Here is a 19,606-nt window from a genome sequence, read left to right as displayed (position 1 = left end):
CTGTAAAATGGGAATGGGAGGTAGGAGGTGGTTCCTACCTCTGAGGGATGCTGGTGAAGCTTAAATGAGTTAATGTGTGGAAGGACTTGGGATGGACCTAGCATGTGGTCACCACAATATGTCAGCCCTGTTTGCACCACAGGTGTTGGGAGATGTTCACATAAACCCAGATCCCTAGCAGAACACTAGAGCTATCTGAAAATCCACATCCTTCCACGCACAATGGTCAGAAGACATATATCAAAATAACTATCTCAGAGTAAAACGATTATAAGCGATGTCTGGTTTTTGTACATTCCTATATTTTTCCAAATTTTCAACAATGAGCACAAACTTTTACAAGTTAATAAACAAACAGTAATTTTAGAGTTGCGACATCTTCTGCTTAGCCCATGGCTAATCTAGATAGTTGAGTGCCCCCAGCTTCCTTCCAGTTCATGGTTTTTCTGTGTGATTGTCCCACTCTTTGGTCATTTGCAGGTACTAGGTTAATATTCCTGTACCGTGTGACAATGTTCGGATTCTTTCTTCAGCTCTACTGAAACAGTGATTTCAAATTCTGCATGCATGCTAGGATCATTTAAGGAGATTATGAAATCTGCGGTTGGGATCCTCACTAGACTGATTAGATCCAAATATTTAGGGGTGGGCTCTGCTCATTTGATTTTTGTAAAGGCTTACAAGGAAATTCAAATGTGCAGCCAGGGTGACAGTGACCTGCAACTAGGCTGGAATTTTATTCTACCCTTTCCTGCCTGGCAGAGAGGGCTGCCCCGTGACAGTGCCCCCCTCACTCTCTGGCCTCAAAGTCTCAAAGTTGACTCCAACTGTATTTCCTACATTGCCCAAAGATGGGACTCCCCTGGACCCCAGCCCAGACCTACTTAATCTGAACTCTCGGGGAGACATGTGGTAGTGTGACCGGGTGACTCTCGCCATCAGGGAAGTGTGGGGACTCTGCTAGAGCTGTAGTTCCATCCCAGCTACACACCTGGGGGATCTGGAGAAACCCTGATGCCTGGTTCCCCTCCCGCCTCTATGATTCTGATGCAGAGGCTCTGAGTACTGCTGGGCATTGGGGGTGGGAGGTCTCCCAGATTCCAGTGTGCAGTCCTGGCTGACAGCAGCTGGCAGTGACAGTGCTCAGTGGGGTGCCAGGACCAGCAGCCCCAGCATCACGTGGGGGACACGGTAGGTGTGCACAGAGGGAGCCCCGCCCAGACCTCCTGAGTCAGACATGGGATGGGGCCCAGCAGCCCATGCCTAGCAGCCCTCTGGTGATTTCTGCACATGCTGAAGCCTAGGAACCCCTGCTAGAGGGCAGGGCTTGTAAAGCAGGCTCCCGACTCACTTCCTGAGAGCTCAGTAGACTGGAATGGACTCCCAGTGGCCCAAGACTACATTTGAGAAACACTGCATCTGTGTTTATCCTTATCCCCTTGGGCATTGCAGAGTTCTGAGGGCCTTGGCATCTCTCAAGTAAGACCATGTCCTGCTGTTCTGTGGGCAGCCTGTTGCTGCCATTCCTAGGCCCTGGTGGCAAAACACGTGGCTGCCTCCCAGCCATAATTAGTGGGATGTGTTTTCTTTAGGAGGACAAGTAATCTGGTTGGAAATCTAGTTTTCAAAAGTATTGACCTAAGTTTGACTTACAGAAGCAGAGAAGTGTATGTCTCTTGTGTGTGCTTCCTCCCTTTGTGAAAAGTCATGCCTCCCTGTTTTGTAGGTTTTATCATCACCCTGTGCTAGCGTGGTCCTCTCAGCCCCAGACCGGCCACAGCCACGCCTACTGGAGAAGAAGAGGACAAGAGAGCAGTGGCTTGCTGGGTCTGAGGGCCCGAGAAGACCCTGAAGTCAGAGGCATGGCCCAAGCTCACAGCCTGCCCATGCACACGAGGGAGGGTCCATGGGAAGTTGGAGGAAGGACAGAGAATGTGACAAAGAAGGCTGTTTGGGAAGAAGAGCTGAGAATGTCAGGTCCTGCCAGGTGGCAGAATGTAAGCCTGGAGAGTTGGAACCAGCCGAGGAAACTAGGCAGGCAGATGTCTGATGGTGATAGAGAGAAACTGTTCCAGGATCTGTACCCATTCATGCAAGGAGAGCAGATGTTGAATTCCCAGAGCAAAGGGAAGTCCCAGTCGCTGCCCAGAGTTCTTTCCCCTGAGAGCCTGAGTTGCATGGAAGTTCCCATTTCACTAAATGATGGACATCTACCAGGTGTTCCCCAAATGCCATTTTATCCTTCAAACTGTGCACCAAATTTGGAACCTCCAAGGAACTCTGAGAAAGGTGGCTCCTCAATCCCTCTAGCCCGGCCTAAGTTTGGGAGACCCCTCAAGCCTCCATCTTATGGCTCCTGCCAGCAGCCCAGGGGCGGGGCAGAGAGCAGTGACTACCTGGACAGTCAGCAGACAGACCTATGTGTTTCCCACTTGAGCAGAGTTCACGACTCCAGACAGGAGCTTTGTGTGTATGACTCGGGTTTGGAACCTCCAGTGTACGTGCCCCCACCGTCATACAGGTCGCCTCCCCAGCATGTCCCAAACCCTTACAAGGAGGATGCTATGCCTGAGCAGGTGTGTGGTGGGCGCCACCAGCAGCAGCATCCAGTGGAGAAGGCTGGGACCAGTGGCCAGCTTCCTCCTGGCACCCCATGGCCCGGGAATGAGTGTGGTGTGGGCCCACGCTCTCCCCATGGGCCCCCTCTACAGTCCCATCCCACCACAGCTTACGACAGCTCTGTTCTTTATATTCCCTTTGATGACCCGCGGATACGACATATTAAACTAAGCCACCCCCAGGGCTTCTGTGAAGAAACGGTTGATGATAAGCCATACAACTCTGGTCTGGTCCCTGCGCCAGGGCCAGCTCAGGGAAACACTCACCAGGATGGTGCTATTTTGAATCCAGAGGGTATGACGACACCCCAACCAGGGACTGCGGGAGGCCCTGCCTCTGCAGATCCCAGCCCCCAGTGGCTGGGGGGCCAGTTCCCCAGTGATGGAGAAAATGGTGGCTTTCCTGACCCAAGAGACCATGGTGTCTTGAGAGGACAGCAGCCTGATGTGAGAGGTGGCCGGCGTGGACTCACAGAGGCCCCCGCCCCCTCCCAGAGCCCACAGGGTGAGAGTACCTGTGCAACTCAACCCAAGCTCAAAAAGTTTGAAACTGGGCTGCAGACCAAGAAAAGTTCAAAGAAAAAAATGAATGAGACCATATTTTGTTTGGTTTCCATCCCAGTTAAATCCAAATCACATCTGCCAGATATAGATACAAACAACAATGACTTAAAACAGAGTGCTGATAAAAGGAATGGACTTGATAAGAAAGCGGCTTTGCAAGAACAGAGTCTGCTGAGCATGTCTTCTACTGACCTGGAGCTGCAAGCTCTCACAGGAAGCATGGCCGGGAGAACAGAGTTCCAAAAACAAGTGGGAGAGCCAGGAGACAAACAAACAAATGACCTCAGACTCATTCATCTTGTGAAACACCCAGAACTCACGTATTCTGACTTGTGGCCAGGGCACCAGTGCAGAGACCAGCAAACACAGACCAGTTTCACTGAGGAACCCAGAAGTGCACAGCCCCTCCCAGGTGAGAAGCTGGCAGGGTCACGTAATGCAGTGCTGACTCCAGGACTTTCAGACCCCCCTGCCTCTGAAGCTCAGATGCCTGTGGCAATAGCTTCCAGTGACCCAGACTGGAGACTGAATGCTCATCACCTACAAGGGCAAAAAGCCCTCAGCCCATCCAGCAACAGTGCTTTCTCCAGGACTTCTTCATCTATAAACCAGGCATCTGTGCCAAAAGCCCAGTGTCAGCCCTGCGTGGATGGCCGGGTACGTGGTGCCAGCCCGGTGCCCAGGGGCGAGGTGGTGAAGGGGGAGACCACAGGCCCATGCAATAGCAAACAGCTGTTTGGTCAGTTTCTTTTGAAGCCAGTCAGCCGTCGGCCCTGGGACCTGATAAGCCAGTTAGAAAGTTTTAACAAGGAGCTTCAGGAAGAGGAGGAAAGCAGTGAGAGCGACGGCGGTAGCGGGGACAGTGAGGCAGAGGGGCCGCGGGGCGGCCCTGACTCCACGCCCAGGAATCTGGGCTCTGTGGAAGGTGGCCAGGACATGAGGGGGCGGGGACCAGACCCCACACTGTGGTCAGGAAGAGTTAAGAGTAAGTCCGAGAGCTGGAGTGAGGAGCAGAAGCCTGACCACCCATGCGCCCGTGCCCAGCCCCCAGGCCCCCTGCAGGCGGAAGATAGCAGAAGGGGCACATTGCTGTCAGCAAATGGGAGCTTGATTATAGAGAAGGGAAACCAGGCCGTGGAAAAGAAGATAAAGGAGCCAGTAGTCAGTCCAGGTCCTACAAAAAGAATGACGTCTTCCAGGCTAAATGACACAGAACCAATGTCCCCTTCCAATTCCGCTGAACTGAGGGAGCCCCAGGAGAGGCAGGGGCTTCCCAGTGTTTTCAATTCTGTGGAGCTGAGCAAAGCGAGCCCCCCAAGGGCTGGCCATGGGGAGGACAGGAGCACTGTGGCCACACTCTTCCTTGCTAGCAAACCCCGGGGACTCTCGGCCCCAGACTTGAGGTCTGTGGGGCTGACACTGGTGCAAGAGCAGAGTGCTAGTAAATCACACAGGTCTCTAGGTGAAGCCAGTGCAGTAGAAATCCCCCCAAACGAGTCCCTTCAAGAGAGGGCTGCGAGGATCCTGGGCATAGAGGTGGCCGTGGAGTCCCTGCTGCCAGGTGTCAGGAGATCGGGACAGACCCAGCACCCTGAACCTGAAGGAGGTGCCGGCAGGCCCCAGTCCCCAAGGGAGGAGTCACTGTCCAGCTCCGCACAGCCAGACGGCCCTGCAGTGTCCACTGATTCCTTTTATGGCAGGAGGAGGTGTGGCTGGACCGAAAGCCCTCTCTCTGTAGGGGAAAGGGATAGTACTCGCTGGGCTCCTCCAGATCCTGAGCGTTGCACTGTGGCTGGGGCCGTCCCCAGCAAGGCCCCCAGTGCCCAGCCACAGCCTGGCCCCCAGGAATCCACGTCCTTGGACCACAAGGACATGGGGACAAGACCTCCCTTCAGGTCCACTTTGTTCCATTTCATAGAAAAGACCCCAAGTGTGGCGGGCTCAGAAAAGAGGCTCAGAAGCACCTCCAAAGTGATTGAGAGTTTACAGGAGAAATTGGCCTCACCTCCAAGGAGAGCAGACCCCCACCGCTTGATGAGGATGAAGGAGGTGAGTTCAGTGTCTCGGATGAGGCTCCTGAGCTCCCGCAGCCCTGACTCCGTGGAGGAGGCTGGGGAACCTAAGGCCGAGAGGGTCTCCGGGATGCAGCCTGGAGGCCTGGTGCCTCTGAATGCCCAGGACCCAGCACAGAAGGCTGGGTTCTTACTCTCTATCTCCAAGGGCATCCTATCGCTGGAAGAAAATGGACATCTGGCAGCAGAAAGAGAGAAGAACACCTATCAGGACTTCTGGTGCCCAGGTGAGGAGTCAGGCAAGTGGGCAGGTGTTAGGAGGTAATTTGGAATCCTTAGAGCATAAACAGTACAGGTGGGTGGGTAACGGAAATCTGCATATTCAGAAAAGATAACGTTAACCCTGTGGATTAGCATACCCAAAGAGTCTTCATTTCACAAAGAATTGTCCAGAAGCTTTCCTTAAAAATCAAGACCTTGTAGTGTATTTTAAATGATTATATCTTCATAGAAAATACCTATGTAAACAGCGATAAAAATTATCTGTATAAACCAATATTTTGGGCCCCTGGGAAGAGGTAAATCAATAAAGTATTCTAACTTTGGCTCAGGCATCTTGAAAAATCCAGGAGGAGGTCATAGCATTTGTGCTCTGTGCCTTGTCCTAAAATGATAAGCATTCACCCAAACAACCTCATTGCTCTTAATTAACCTAATAAGAAAAGACAGACCAGGTTGATCAAATAACTGCCTGTCCCATGATGCTGTGACATACATTCTCACCTTCCAAAATCCTTTTGTCTCATTTTTATCTGTTTTCACTACCACACCATCTATGCAGCACAAAGTTAACAGTCTGTACTTTCTCAACACCTCACCCCTAAAAAGTTCACCCCCTAACTCTCCCCTAAATTCTGATTGCTAAATCCCAGGTGAGACGGTTTTGGCTATAGCCTAGGTATTTGGCATAACCTAGGTGTTTTCAGTGCCAAATCATCTAGCTAAAAATTGAGGGAGCCTTGTCACCGTAAGGTCTTCAGAGCCTCCTGCCACTCCTAAAGCCACATGGTAGGTTCCCAGTGACAGAAACAGTGATTCTGTCACAACTTTACACAGCCTCACCAGTCTCTCCTCAGGCGTTTTCTTCTGGGGCTGGGGATTACAGATCATATTTCCTAGAAATGATTAGAAGAAGGAGTTTAAGTAGATCTCCAAAGGCCTGCATCATAATCCATGGACTGGAAGAGGCCTGAAGTCATTCATTCATTCAGAGCTTTTCATAGTAAGGGGGAACTGAGTTCTTCACTGCCTGCTGCCACCAGGCCTTCATGTCACCTTATGCAGCCCCAATAGGGTAGTCCCCCTACCCCTCCTTCCCTGTTTCCTATTTTGAAATCCAGGGATTTAAAAGCGGATGGAAAAGATCACTTGTTTCAGCTAGAAGGATCCAGAAAGTTTTGTTAAAAAATAATCTACTTGGCACTTTAAAATTTTTCCCACAAGCACAGTATGATTCTTGGGAGTGTTAGCCAATGTTGCTCTAATCCTTATGCAAAATACATTACTGAAATTGCATCATCTGATTTGACAAATTTGGTCTTTGCTGAGGAAGAGACTACTAGGAACGTGGAGCCTTTGTCATGATGGTGGGCAAAGTGTTCCAGAGCCCATTTTTGTGCCGTTGGGGTTTATTAGGTTTTGGCAACTCCTCCTTCCCTGCCCGCCTCCCCCCAAATATGCCCACTCACTTTTAGTTGCTAGTTAAAAAGACATTGTAGGCTTTTAAAGTGAGTTTCTTTATCAAATCTAGGTGATTTTCTAAACTCTACCTTATCCAGAATTGTAGGATTTTAAAATAAGACAAATCCTGTTAAAATAAACACGAGTTTGTTAAGATTTCTATGTTTCAGACCTTGTTCATATTCCAAGGAGTATTTTTTAACGTAAAATTTCTAGTTCTATAAAACACTCTCTCAATTTTTAGCTAGATGATTTTGCACTGAAAACACCTAGGTTATGCCAATTTTAAGTTTAGCCAGCCATTAAAGACACATAGTCCATAACCTTATTTTCTTAAATCATAATTGCTAAGCAGTAGAAATTTTAATTATTTTTCCCCTTTTTCATTTGATGTACTTGTTAATACACAATAATATGACCAAAAATCTGCAGGCAGAGCCACCTCTGGCATTTTCAGTAATCCACAGCCAAACACAATTAGGGATAGGTTCTCACACATGCAGTGGAAGAGGTGGGCCCCCCCATTGGCCTTTTCATGGGATGGTCACCAGCCTCAGTCATCGAGGCCAGATGTTTTGCAAGGAATAAGGCTCATAAAATTGAGATAGTAGAACTTTTGGCATATGTTAACTTTCTCACTCATAGTTGCCTCACAAATTAAAATGAAGCCTTGTTGCTTTGTCACTCATAAACTTTTGGCCTTTGTTTTCCTTTTGATGAATTTTGTCATTTTATAGACAAAAATCATCACTTCCGTCCTGTGCTACCCTGGCCTCTGTCATCCCAGTGTGCCCAAACTACTGCCATACTCCTGAATTCACAGGCCACTTAAATTCAGATTTTTTTCTGGAATTGTAAAATGAGAGTATACTGGGCCTGCCACATTCACACATGGGCACTGTGCTAGGACTTCTCTGTCTGTGCTGTGTTTTACTACCTACGGTATCACAGAGTGGCTGTACTCCAGCTAACACTATTAGTGGTCTTTCTGGGCTCAGGCTAAGAAGTGAGCAGCTCAGATCTAATTCAGGTGACTCAATTCCCATGTCCACTGGCTGGATCCACTTCAGAAGTGAAATCCCAGGCACCAGTGGTGTTCAGAACCTGCTGGTTCCATCTGCCTCTGTTGTGCACTCTATTAGTATAGGAGGAGATTATACATTATATTATGTTATATTATATGTATGCTGTCATACAAGAGGAGAATGAAGAGAGACTATTGGCTTCAGGCCTGAAGTGGAAGAAATCTAGGAAGGTTTGATTATGCCAAATAATGCCATTAAAAAGCTAGACGTTAGCATATTTCCAAGAGCTATAGCTTTTGAGTGTGTTAATAACATGCAGTACCCACAAGGGTGGGCCTGGGTGGGTCAGTGCCACCCGAAAAGTTGCTGGTAGGAACCAGGTTTCTCAATATTGCCCATGGGAACCTCTCTGTCTTCTGAACTTGTGCTGGCCAGTATATGGCTTCTGAGCATTTGAAATGTGGTTGGCTCGTCCATTGAGATATTCTGTAAATGTAACGTACATACCAGAGTTCAGAGGCTGAGTATTTTTTAAAATATCTAAATTTTCTCAATAATATTTATATTGATTACCTGTTGAAATGATACTACTTTGGATATAATTGGTGAAATAAAATACATTATTTATTTTACCTCTTTCCTTTTATTTGCCTTAAGATGGCTATTAGGAAATTTTCAGTAATGTTTTATGACTCACATTATATTTTTATTAGCCCTAGACCCTCTGCCATCTGAAAAAGGATCCCAGTGTCCTACTGAATATTTTCCCCAGCTTCCTGTCTTGGGGCTCTTAGCTTCAACAGTGGGGCCCAGGTTGCAGACAGTTTCCGTGGAGGCACCTCCACAGCCCTGGCCCTGACAGTGTCCGTTCATGTCATTGGAGGCTTAACAGACACTCCTCCTCTTTCTGGTTGCTCACCTGCCGGCAGTGTGCCCCTCCCACTGGTCATCCTTACTGACCACCCACCTCATTCTTAATGGAAAAAAACACACCTTAGCTCCCAGGAGGTCCCTTGCAGAATCAGCACACCATGAGGTTGATTGTAGCTCAGCTGTTAATATACTGTGCTGTCCCATTGGGTGATGGTACATGTAAACTATCAGAAGGTGACTGACTCACGAGAACTCAGCTTGCTTCAAGCCAGATAGGTGCTGGGTGTGGTAAGTCATGTTTGACAAGGAGCAGACCTTTTCCTAAATGCAGAAACTGGGTCCTCTGGCTTAGAATGTCTGACCCGAAGTGCACCAGTGTCTTAGCTCTCACAGTTGTATCGTAAACAGACTGTGGTTCCATTGAGAAGATGTGAGGAGGATGTGGTAAGACATTTTGCTGCTAGAGAAATTGGAAACTAAGTGTCCTTCACAATGCCCAGGTGTCCAGATGGCTTTGAGAAGAGATTGTTTTGTAATAGTTTTTGTAACTGACATATTGTACCAGTCCTCCCTAACTGTGTTCTCTTTGGAAGTTAGGAACCCTTGAGCTGTTGAGGCAGGAAGTTCTGACCATGGGAGGTGCACCTGAGGTTTGGGTTTGCTTGGATCCCAGAGACCTGTGAGCCCTGAGGGTCAGATCTGCATCACCCAGCTGCAGGGCACAGGCAGTTAGGGCTGCTGTCCCTTGTGTGGTGTCCATCTGAGGACACCCAGGTCAGCCAGCCCACTTGGGGACTTTCCAGTGTAGGACGGACCAGTGTGGCAGTCCGGACTGGTGCAGCCATTTGTGGGGAGGCTCGGAAGGATCGTGCTGAGTCATCTGTCCTGCCTTGGGCCTCCCTTCTGGCTGATGGTGGTCAGAGACCGAGGGGTCCCTCACTGACGGACAAGAAGACAGGATTTCAGGGTCCACAAACCTTCTTGGGAGAGCACATCCTTGTTTGGTCACAGGATGCACATCCTAAAGTAAACTGTCATTAGAGTTATAATTTACAAAAAAAAATATCCTTGGCATCATCCCAACACGCCACTGCTGGTTTACAAGCCTTGATTTAAAGTAAGTTCCACAATGAAGAGAGGAAGGCACTATCAAAATATTAAGCAGTTCACATTTTTCCATCTGTGATTAGGTAATGATCATATGTGTCCCCTTTAAAAGAGCCTTTTGATGCTAGTTTTTTACTTCTCAGTGAAAACAGGATTGTTGAAATATGTAAAAATTAACATTCATATACTTGGGGGTTTTGCTCTCTGAATGTATTTATTTACGGTCTGAGGATTAATCAGAAAACAGAGCAGTTGAATATACCACTGATTTTCTTTTCTATTCTTTCTTTTTTTTATAGATTCCTATGACCCTAGCAGGGTGGAAAGGGTGTGATGGATGCCAGTGGCCTGTGGGTCACTGTAGTTTGCTGATTGAAATTGTCTGACTTACCTGTCAGCCCAGCTTGTTTGTGCATAAGCTGGACATGGTGACTTTGACTGTACTGTTCCATTCTTCACCACTGCCACCAGGAAGCTTGCCATCCACACGGAATCACTTTATGGAAATAAAGCATTAATTCATTGAAACCACCTGTTTTTATAGCATGACAAATTAATATCTATATTTAGAAAAGAGTCACATAGACTCTCCTTAATGATTCATTTAGCCAAGCTGGTAGATAGTTTGACATTAATGTGGTTCTATGTGAAAATGCAAGTGTAGATGATATGGTGGGTGATTTTGAAAGGACTGTGAATGTTGCCATTTCTGCTTTGCATCTCCGTGGCCTGCAACCCACACTCGTGTTAAGGAGTTTGGGACAGGACCATTACCTAGTGTTTCAGCACTTTGAGTTTAGGGCAATTGTGAATGAATATATATAATCCATTTCTAATCAGTTTGGTCTTCTGCTGCTGGAAGTCACTTTAGTTATAAGTAACTTGCCATCAGAGAATAAAAGCAATATCTTTTAAGTTCCTAAAAGATTAAAACTTGTACTATAATGTACTAAGAGTATTATTGATCTGGCAATGAAATACTTTGTTTGCAAACATGCCATTGTCTGCTTTGCACTCAATATTATCTATTTTTTTTTCTTCATGGATGTTTAGAAAGTCTTTATATGAAAAATAATTGCTGGTTTAAAATAGACTATTTTAACAAAGTAACTATATTTCTTTTTACAAAAATGCTATTTTTCTATGATGTAAACAATTGTTAGGTGGCAGATTTTTAAGGACATATTATTTTATTTAAGAGCCTATATCCCTTTGTGTGAGAGGAACCCCCAAAGAGGGTTCACTTTTGCTTTAATGCATACATCCCTTACCCATTCACAATTCTGCTACTCTTTTTCTTAGCAATGTCAATATAGACATTTCACAGAATTAATACAGTAATCTTTTAATGGAGATTTTTTTACAAATGTAGCTGTAAAGTTATATTTGAAAATATCCCTCTCAAAACCAGCCAACATCTCAACAGCTCTTTTTTCTGCCATATCCACTAGAATTACCAAAAAACATAGTTTCATCTTTATATGTCTGTGGGGATCTGCCCTGAGACCATAGTTCCTCACCCTGCCCCTTGCCCCTTTAAGAAATAGGTATTTTTATCTAGAATGTTCCTTAATTAGTCTCTGCATATTTTTAAAAAGTGCTAGACGCATTATATATATGCCATTACGAAAGTATTATGAGGCCTATGTATTCTACTGTTTACTGTTGCATTAATCTGCACAAAGTTTAAGCATTTTTATGCATTTTACCCATCTAAGTTAAGGTTTTCTTCTAAGCTAACATTTCCTGAGCAGTTTCTTGTCTTCTTCCTTCCTCCTTTTTTCCTTTTTTCTCTCTCTCTTTTTCTTCTTTCTTTCTCTCATTCTTTCTTTTATTTTTTGAGAAACCACCTTATCTATTTTAAGACGTTTCAAATTCCTAAAATGTGAACTGTTGGGTGGTCTGAAATTTGGCCCTGAAACAGCTCTGACTGGGCTTTCATGGCCGGTTTTTATCTGTACCATATGATTTTATTTCATAAGAACTTCATGCATTTGGACTCTAATAAACAACACAGAATCTAAGTAATTCTGAAAAGTCTTTTCAAATACACTGATTAGCAGCCTTGGCTCTTACCTATCGCTTATAGTCACTTCTGTCCAAATTTTGGCCCTCACGAGATGTTGTAGTAGGGCTCTCGTTCTCGTGACCCAGTGAGATGGGCCAAGGCTCTGCTAGGAATGGCTAAAACTGTTTTTCCCAGGAAAACTAGCGGGAAGGAGGGTGACCAGTCTGTTAGCCAGCGAATCACACAGTCATGTGTAGAGCTAAATGAGGGAGCTCCCTGACAGTCTCTGTGGCACATGCTTTGCTCTTTAAATGCAAATGGGATGGGATCCACATGTATACATACACATATTTACACATATGCATATAGACACATATACACACATATATAAAATATAAATATACATATAAATAAATATACATACATAAAAACTCTGTGCTCACTTCCTCTTGCATTTTGTTGGTTCATCTAAAGACTATTTTTAATGAAAAGAATTAAATTTTAACTTTCTTCTCAAGAGAACAAAAAGGATCCTAAAGAGAAAAAGTTATTATATCTTAAATATATCACAAACAACCCAAAATATGATACTATTCTGCTTTATTTTATTTAAATTGTTGTATCATATCTTTGTGAAACCATTCTGAACTTCATTGAAATTATCAATATTTATACTTGCCATCTCAATTTCTGGAATCCAGCCTGTATGTTAATCTTTTGGTGGAGCAGTTGGAAGAAGTAACTTTGAACATTAGACTTTTAAACTTGCATATTCTGTGGTAAATAATACAGTCTGTAATTAAAAATAGCTTTCCCAGAGGTTTCGAACTTAATGCTAATTATCCTTTTATTATTTCTACTTCTCATACATAACTCTTTGTTATTTGTAACTAGAAAAGTAGTTTTCCTATTTTGTGTTTACCATTGTTTTTTCATACGTATGACCTACTGTTGGTAGTAATTTGGGGCTTATCAAATTAAAAGCTCTGATTTTCACCTTTTGTGCTAAAAATTATATGAGGAATTACATATGAGATGTATTTGTATTTCTTGATTTACAAAAGAAGGGGGAGAATGTTGGTACTACAGCTGTCACTACCTTTCTTTGAAGAAAATTTGTGAGTGATCGAAAACCAAGTATCTTCATTATCATTTTCAAAATTTTCTGCACACCTCAGAAAACTCCTCCTTAAAGTGTACAGCCCCCAACTCCATCTGCAGAATTCTTTTCCATATCATTCATAACTATTTGAAGTTCATCCTTAAAAGTCCCTTAAGAACATAGCTACTCTCTGAGATCCTGGTTTTCTTAGTGGAATTTAGGTTAAGGTTTTGATTCATGTGGAAATTCTAAGTAGATTTTTCGATTCCATTTGAGTGTTGGGGAAGGGTTGTCATTAGGGACTTCAAGTGTTCAAATTCATGACTCATGGCTTAGACTCAGGCCTTCTTGCAACAGCAAAGCATCTTATTCTGACAGCAGCTTAGTCTAGGCTTCTGAGGAAAAATGATGAGCTGAACCACTGTTGACACAAATACTTCCCAGCTCTGAGCAGAAAGGACTGATGCAAGATGAGATTACCCACCACTTCCTCTGAACCCCCCAAAGATAAGGTTTGTGCATTTTGGCTATTCTGTTTTGTTTTGTTTAAAATGATTAAATAGCACACAATTAAGTGTCAGCTTAGCATCTCTTGGAAAGTGATCAGTGCACAGAATTCTGTCTCTCTAATATGTGAACTTAAAGAAACACTTCCAATATCTACGTTCTCATAAGCAGTTGGTTTAGATGTTTGTACCACTGTTTTGCTGGGTCCGTTTGTTCGGGGACATGAAGCTTAAGGTTGGAGTGAAGCTAAAAGAAGAGTTTTTCTTAAGCTGAAGTTATTGCAAACCTAGGGGATTTTTGCATTTTCTTTTCATTTTCCTTTTAACTGCAGATTCTGCACATCTGTTTGTGGGAGGAGAGTTGCTACTCAGAGCAGGATATAGGAGACAGAGTCCAAAGTGACCTTTAATAGTCTGCCTGGTGGGAGGTCCTTTTCCAGAAGTGTGGGTTGGTCCCTCCTGGAACCCATGAAGTGAAGAAGGGGGAGATGATAAAGAAACATTGAAAATGGTCCCCACCCTGCTTGCTTTGTTAAAAAAAAAAAAGCAGTTAAGACTACAGTTCAGACTGCAGCCTCTTGAAAAGGTTGATACAGTCCAACATACTGCCCGCTGGAATGGTCCTTGGGTTTATCAGCAGTGCAGGGAGGCAGACAGAGCACCTGCAGATTCCTGGCTTTGCCTTGTGAAAGTCGTCACAGTTGCATTTATGTCAGACTAGAGGGAGGCTTTGTCCTGTGGCCTCTGCTCAGTGATAGAACCTTGAACCCAAAGGCAAGTCCAGGGTGTTGAGCCCTTCTTCCCATTGCCTCGAAGAAAGTGCTCCCCATGAGACACCCCATCTCTCCTGTGGAAACCAGGCCAGCTGGGGCCTGCTGCTGACAGCACAGCCTGCTCCCCCCGACCCCCCATCGGCCCACCTGTAGGCAGGGCCAGCATGTTTGAAATGCACTGTCACAGAGCAAGAGGGAGGCAAAGGCAAGTTCAAGTTGAGAAGCATGTGGCAGAAATTAGAAATGAAAACCGTATGTCCCAGGCAGGGAGAAAAGCAATGACCTGCAGATTATAAGAATCAGTGGAGTCCTCCCCGCCTGAGTCAGCTGAAATCAGAGTCCTACACTCAGATCTGTCAGAAATGCTAAGCAGAAGCATCTCAAAAATAAAGAAAAGAAAAAAGAACTAAAATTTGGTGAGGACAAAGCCACTTTAACTTTGTATCTGCCCCTCATTTCTTTGGGCACCACTAATACAGAAGGCAGGTAGAGAGGGTCCCTGGAAGAGACCGCTCTGGAAAGGGCCGAGAGCCAGCTGCAGGCTGTTGCCCACAGACCAGGTGGAACCAGAGGCTTCAGTTGATGAGAAGTGAAGGTGGGCGAAGAACAGTAAAGCCAGCACAACACAGATGAGTGTCTTCAAGGAGCTCTTCTGTTTCCCTGCACAATGTAAAGACTCCTACTGTTTCAAGATGATTGCCCTGCTTCGTAACACACGGATCCAAATAAAGATTCTCCATGAAAGAACTTCTGTCCATTCTCTTTGGCTGTGGATGCAAAAGCTGCTGGGTGAGCCTTAAAGGCTGGTCTGTGTAGGGCAGCCGGCTGCACAGGGAACAGCTCACATGGCGTCCGTAACCCAGGGGCAGGAGACCCAAGCAGTTCCAGCACGTTTGGTCTCCACCCAGTGCTTCCTAGCTGTGGAAGCTCCTCTTTGTGTCCTGCAAAGGCTCGCCTACATGGTGGAAGGAGGCCTCAAGTTAATTTGGGGACTCAGTGTGAATTTTGGCTCCATTGCTAACCACATGGCCCTGACACCTCCCTTCCCCAGCCTCTGCCTGCCACCCCCACCATCTGCCTCTAACTCCTTGAATATAACACTGGGCACATGGTGGGTGTTCAGTGCATAGGAAATGCATGCAGACTGCATACCCATACCTTACGGGGATGGGGAGAGTGTTGATTGGCAGCTCGTAGGTTTTACAGTCCAAGCCTGGGCTGTCTTTTAGGAATGCACCTCATTTCTAGGGTCACAGTTGTGGAAGCAGATGCAGACTTGGTACCCCCGTCATCCTCTCAAAGTGTTTCTAGTAGCCCGGTGAGTTCATAACCTGTTATTTCTGAGTTTTAAAAAATGCGGTCCTTCTTTGCAACTTGATCTCCTCTTCTCCATTAGCTTTTGCAGACTGTTATCCTTGTATCCCTTCCTTGGCTCCACACATCGGGAGTGGGGGGCAGTGGGGAGGGTTTCAAAGCTCCACAGTTTCAGGGCCTTCTTAATATGAAATTTCAGAATCACAGTAATACGTGGATTTTAATGTATGAGCTACTCCCTGTTGGTTGATATTTGAATCCACATATTAAAATATAATTGAAAAGAAGTCCCTTGACCAACTTAATGCTGTAAAATGAAACATACGGCCCTGGAGTCAGGGGACCCAATCCTGGGCCTGCCTCCGCATTACCTAGCTGTGATGGGGCCACCTCTCTGGCTCTCTCTGGAATACTTCATAAGTGGTGAAGTGCTAGTTGAACTGAATTAGCTGGTTCCTTCCAACTCTAAGATTATTTAACCATTTTTTGGCAAAATTGGAAGCCCATGGGGTCTTCTGCCCTGCCAGAAGGGTCCAAGACTAAAATAATTTGGATACTATGGCTGTACATGGCTGAGGAGAGGGTCATCCCTGGGGCAGGCAGATGCATTATTTCTTCCATCAGGGTGGTCTACTTGTCCATTCCAGTAACTCACCATGCTTCCCCCCTACACGTGGCTGTGACCAGCCAAGAGACTGACTACACAGAGTTCTCCCATATTTCTCTTACGTGCAAGCAGGGCACTGGGTGTTCTGAGCCTGGCAGTCAGCCTAAGGCATTAATCTACAGTGTTACATAGACTGCCTTTCACACAACTGGCTGCTTAGTGTCTTTTTAATGTGCTTGGATTCAGAGATGTTAGTGTCTTCACCAGCTAAGTCAGCCTTTCTGCTTCTACTCCACACATGAATTCTCAGGTGGCCAAGTTGTATTTCACAGGCTGGAAATGCTGTCGGCCACTCCATTGCCCAGCCTTTTGGAGACAACAGTTTCATGAAGAATAGTGAGCACCAGCCCTCCCAGGCCCAGTGGGCCTTGGGCTTGGTTTCAGCTGGAGAGCCAGCTCTTCTCTGAGCTAGCAGATGTCCATGCCAGATCACGGGTGTGGATAAAGTGAAGGTTCCTATGGCCAGGACTCTCACCTGGCCCTTGTGGGCTAGCTCACTACACACCTGTGGGCAGTACATTGCTTTGACTCTATAAAGAGCTCCACCCAATGCTCTGGGCAACATGGTGGCATGACCACATGGCTGCAGGAGAGCAGAGCAGAGGCTGGGGTGGTGGCAGCGCCGAGGACAGAGACTGAGATGGCTGCAGGGACAGAGAGGCCCAGAGGCAAAGACTAGCTTGCTGTATGAAGACCCACTCTGAGTGGATGGAATTCTAGTGACTGACCTGCCATCATAGGAATAAAGTTGGGAACAAACCCTTTTAGCCCAAGAAGTTCCATTGTCATTGTCGGTCTCCCTGAATCCATAGTGAACTTGCCCAGGGCTGAAACTCACTGAAAGACAATGAGGCCTCCATTTGCTGTTTCTTCTCCTGGCTGCCTCCTTCTGTCCTTTGCTTCCTACTGCATTAACTATGAGTATTTTTTACCTAGCCTCACTCCTGCAGGTGTTCGTATGGTTATTATGGCAGTTTGTAGAGAGATAAACCTAGAGTTTGAGTATTTAAAATAAAATCCTCAGCATGGGGAAGAGGGGAAGATAAGGAAACTAATATTGTCAGATCTCTACCATGTGCCAGGTATGTTATATGCATGAATTAATTTAATGCACACCATTTTACAAAAGAAACCGGTATAGAGAAGACAGAGAATTGCCTTCAGCATGCAGCTAGCAGCAGAGCAGGGATTCAAGTCTATGTCTATGTCCCAAAGTCTATGCTGTTTGGCTTAATTTGCTGCACCCCAGGAGGTGAGAGAGCAATCCTCCAGTTAGTCAGGAAGTTCAAATATAACAGCTAAATGCACTTGGTAGGATCAGGTTCAGCTGCTTATGTCAGAAAATTGGAAGCAGCGGTGACTTAAACGAGATGGAAGTGTGTTCCACATTTTAAAGGAGTCCATCAGCAGCTGCTTTGGGGCTAGCATGTCAGCTCCATGGCAGCTGGGAAGCCAAGCTTCTTGCAAATTTCAGTTCTAGCACCTTCCATCCTGAAGGTAACCATGTTGGTTTCCATCCTCAAGGTAACCTCATGGCCCATTGTGTATAAAATAAAAGTTCCTGTGGCCAGGATTCTCACCTGGTCCTGGGTGGCTAGCTCACTACACGTGTGTGAGCAATACATTGCTATTGACTCTATATAAAGAGCCCTGCCCAGTGCCCTGGGTGACAGGTGGTGCAGCTACAAGGATGCAGGAGAACAGAGAAGAAGCTGGAGTGGTGGCAGCACTGAGGACAGAGGCCCAGAGGACAGCTGTGCGGGCAGAGAGGCCCAAAGGCAGACACTGGCTTACTGCATGCAAACTCTCTCTGAGTAGATGGGATTTTAGTGATTGACCTGCCACCATGAAAATAAAGTTGGGTATAACCCTTTCACCCCAAGAACATTGTATTGTCAATTCTTTGGTCACACTGAATGCATAGTGAACTTGCCCAGGGCTGAAACCCATTGGCAAGACCCCCATAATGGCTGCTAGAGTGCCAGCCATCTTTGACACTTTCCCTGTAGCTGAAAGGAAGAATTCTCCCAGATGAGTTAGTTTCCTTTAAAGAGACTTCCTGGAAGTCCTACACTCTTCTGCATATATTCTACTTGCTGGAAATCAGTACTATGATCAAACTAGCTGCAAGGGAACCTGGAAAATGTTGTTTTCTTAAACTGGGCACCCTTGTGAGTCTGAATAAAATCAATGTTCTCTTACTAATAAAAAGATGAACAATAATTATTGTTGGCAACTGTAAGCCTGGGCCACACTTAGCTTACCTACAGGCATTATCCCCAGTGTTGAAGACTGCCCACCAGCCAGCAATACATGTGCTTCCCAGATGTCTGTGGAAAGGTTTGTGACAGAACCTCACAGGCAGCACTGAAGATTTTGTCACCAAAGACTAAACATGTTGCCCCAAATGGGTGGTGCTGATGGGGGAGCCATCACAAAGCCCAAAGCACCAGCTGTAAGCAGCTACCCAGGACAGGACCTTCCAGCTTCAGTGGAGCCTTCAAATGACCACAGCTACACTGTGAGTGCATCCCACCAGAGACCTTCAAGCCACCAAGCTCAGCTGCCCCTTCATGTTGACAGAAATGATGTGAAATAATGGTACTGTTCTTTCAAACTGCTGTATTTGGAGGTGATTCATTTTGCAGGAATGGTAAACTTAGTCTGGATGTTTGACCTTGAACCTGAGAAAGGAAGTTAGTAAGCAAGAGGGAATCTTGTGATTGCTGTTGGGAAAGACAAAGCAATATAAGCCTGGAGCCTGGGAGGAAGCATCTCGATAGCTCCCTGATTTTTCTATAGAATCTGCCCTTTCTGTTCTCAACTCTGGAAGAACAGGAAGAAGCGGTCTGGAGAGTTACTTCTGCCTTTGGGGAGCCCTACATCCATGAACTGGGACAGCACGCCAAGTCAGAGTTGTACCATGTTGTGCTGCCAAGTTTATACTACCGTTTTTAAATGACTCTCCTTATGATAAAGGCTGGTTACTCACAGAGTGTAACTGTGCCTATATTATATCTGGTTCTAATCCATTCCACACACATATGATGGTACCATGAAGAAAAATAAGCCAAAGTTTGCAGAATTTGTTACTTCATTTACCAGAGGTCATCTTTTTAAGTCTCAGTGCCTCCAATGGATGGTGCCTATGAAGCGTTTCATTTTTTTTTTCTTAATCAAGAGAAGTTTCACGTCACAGATCCATTGCCCAGATCCTGGTACCACACATCTTCTTATGAAAATAAAAGGTGGTTTCCCAGGGCAGCTTTCTCCAGGAGGCCTTGCTTGGGGCATCCT

At 45.7% G+C, this 19,606-nt stretch overlaps 1 protein-coding gene across 5 annotated transcripts in view; it reads left to right on the top strand.

The window, feature by feature from the left end:
- The window catches only part of JCAD (junctional cadherin 5 associated), a 38,737-nt gene extending 25,756 nt beyond the window's left edge, over window positions 1-12,981 (top strand). For 4 of the 5 annotated variants that reach the window (XM_037026757.2, XM_017672656.3, XM_037026758.2 and 1 more), the window contains 2 exons: window positions 1,727-5,481; window positions 10,239-12,981. In XM_037026757.2, the coding sequence (XP_036882652.2) occupies window positions 1,727-5,481; window positions 10,239-10,273 (3,790 nt within the window). In that variant the 3' untranslated portion in view covers window positions 10,274-12,981. The remainder of the gene's footprint in view (window positions 1-1,726; window positions 5,482-10,238) is intronic. The other variant, XM_017672658.3, reaches the window with a different exon arrangement.
- The last annotated feature ends 6,625 nt before the right edge of the window (window positions 12,982-19,606 follow it).

The sequence above is a fragment of the Manis javanica genome, chromosome 2, assembly GCF_040802235.1.
Source record: "Manis javanica isolate MJ-LG chromosome 2, MJ_LKY, whole genome shotgun sequence".
NCBI lineage: Eukaryota > Metazoa > Chordata > Mammalia > Pholidota > Manidae > Manis > Manis javanica.
The sequence above is the reverse complement of the archived record's forward strand: the minus strand, read 5'-3'. Positions and strand labels throughout refer to the sequence as shown.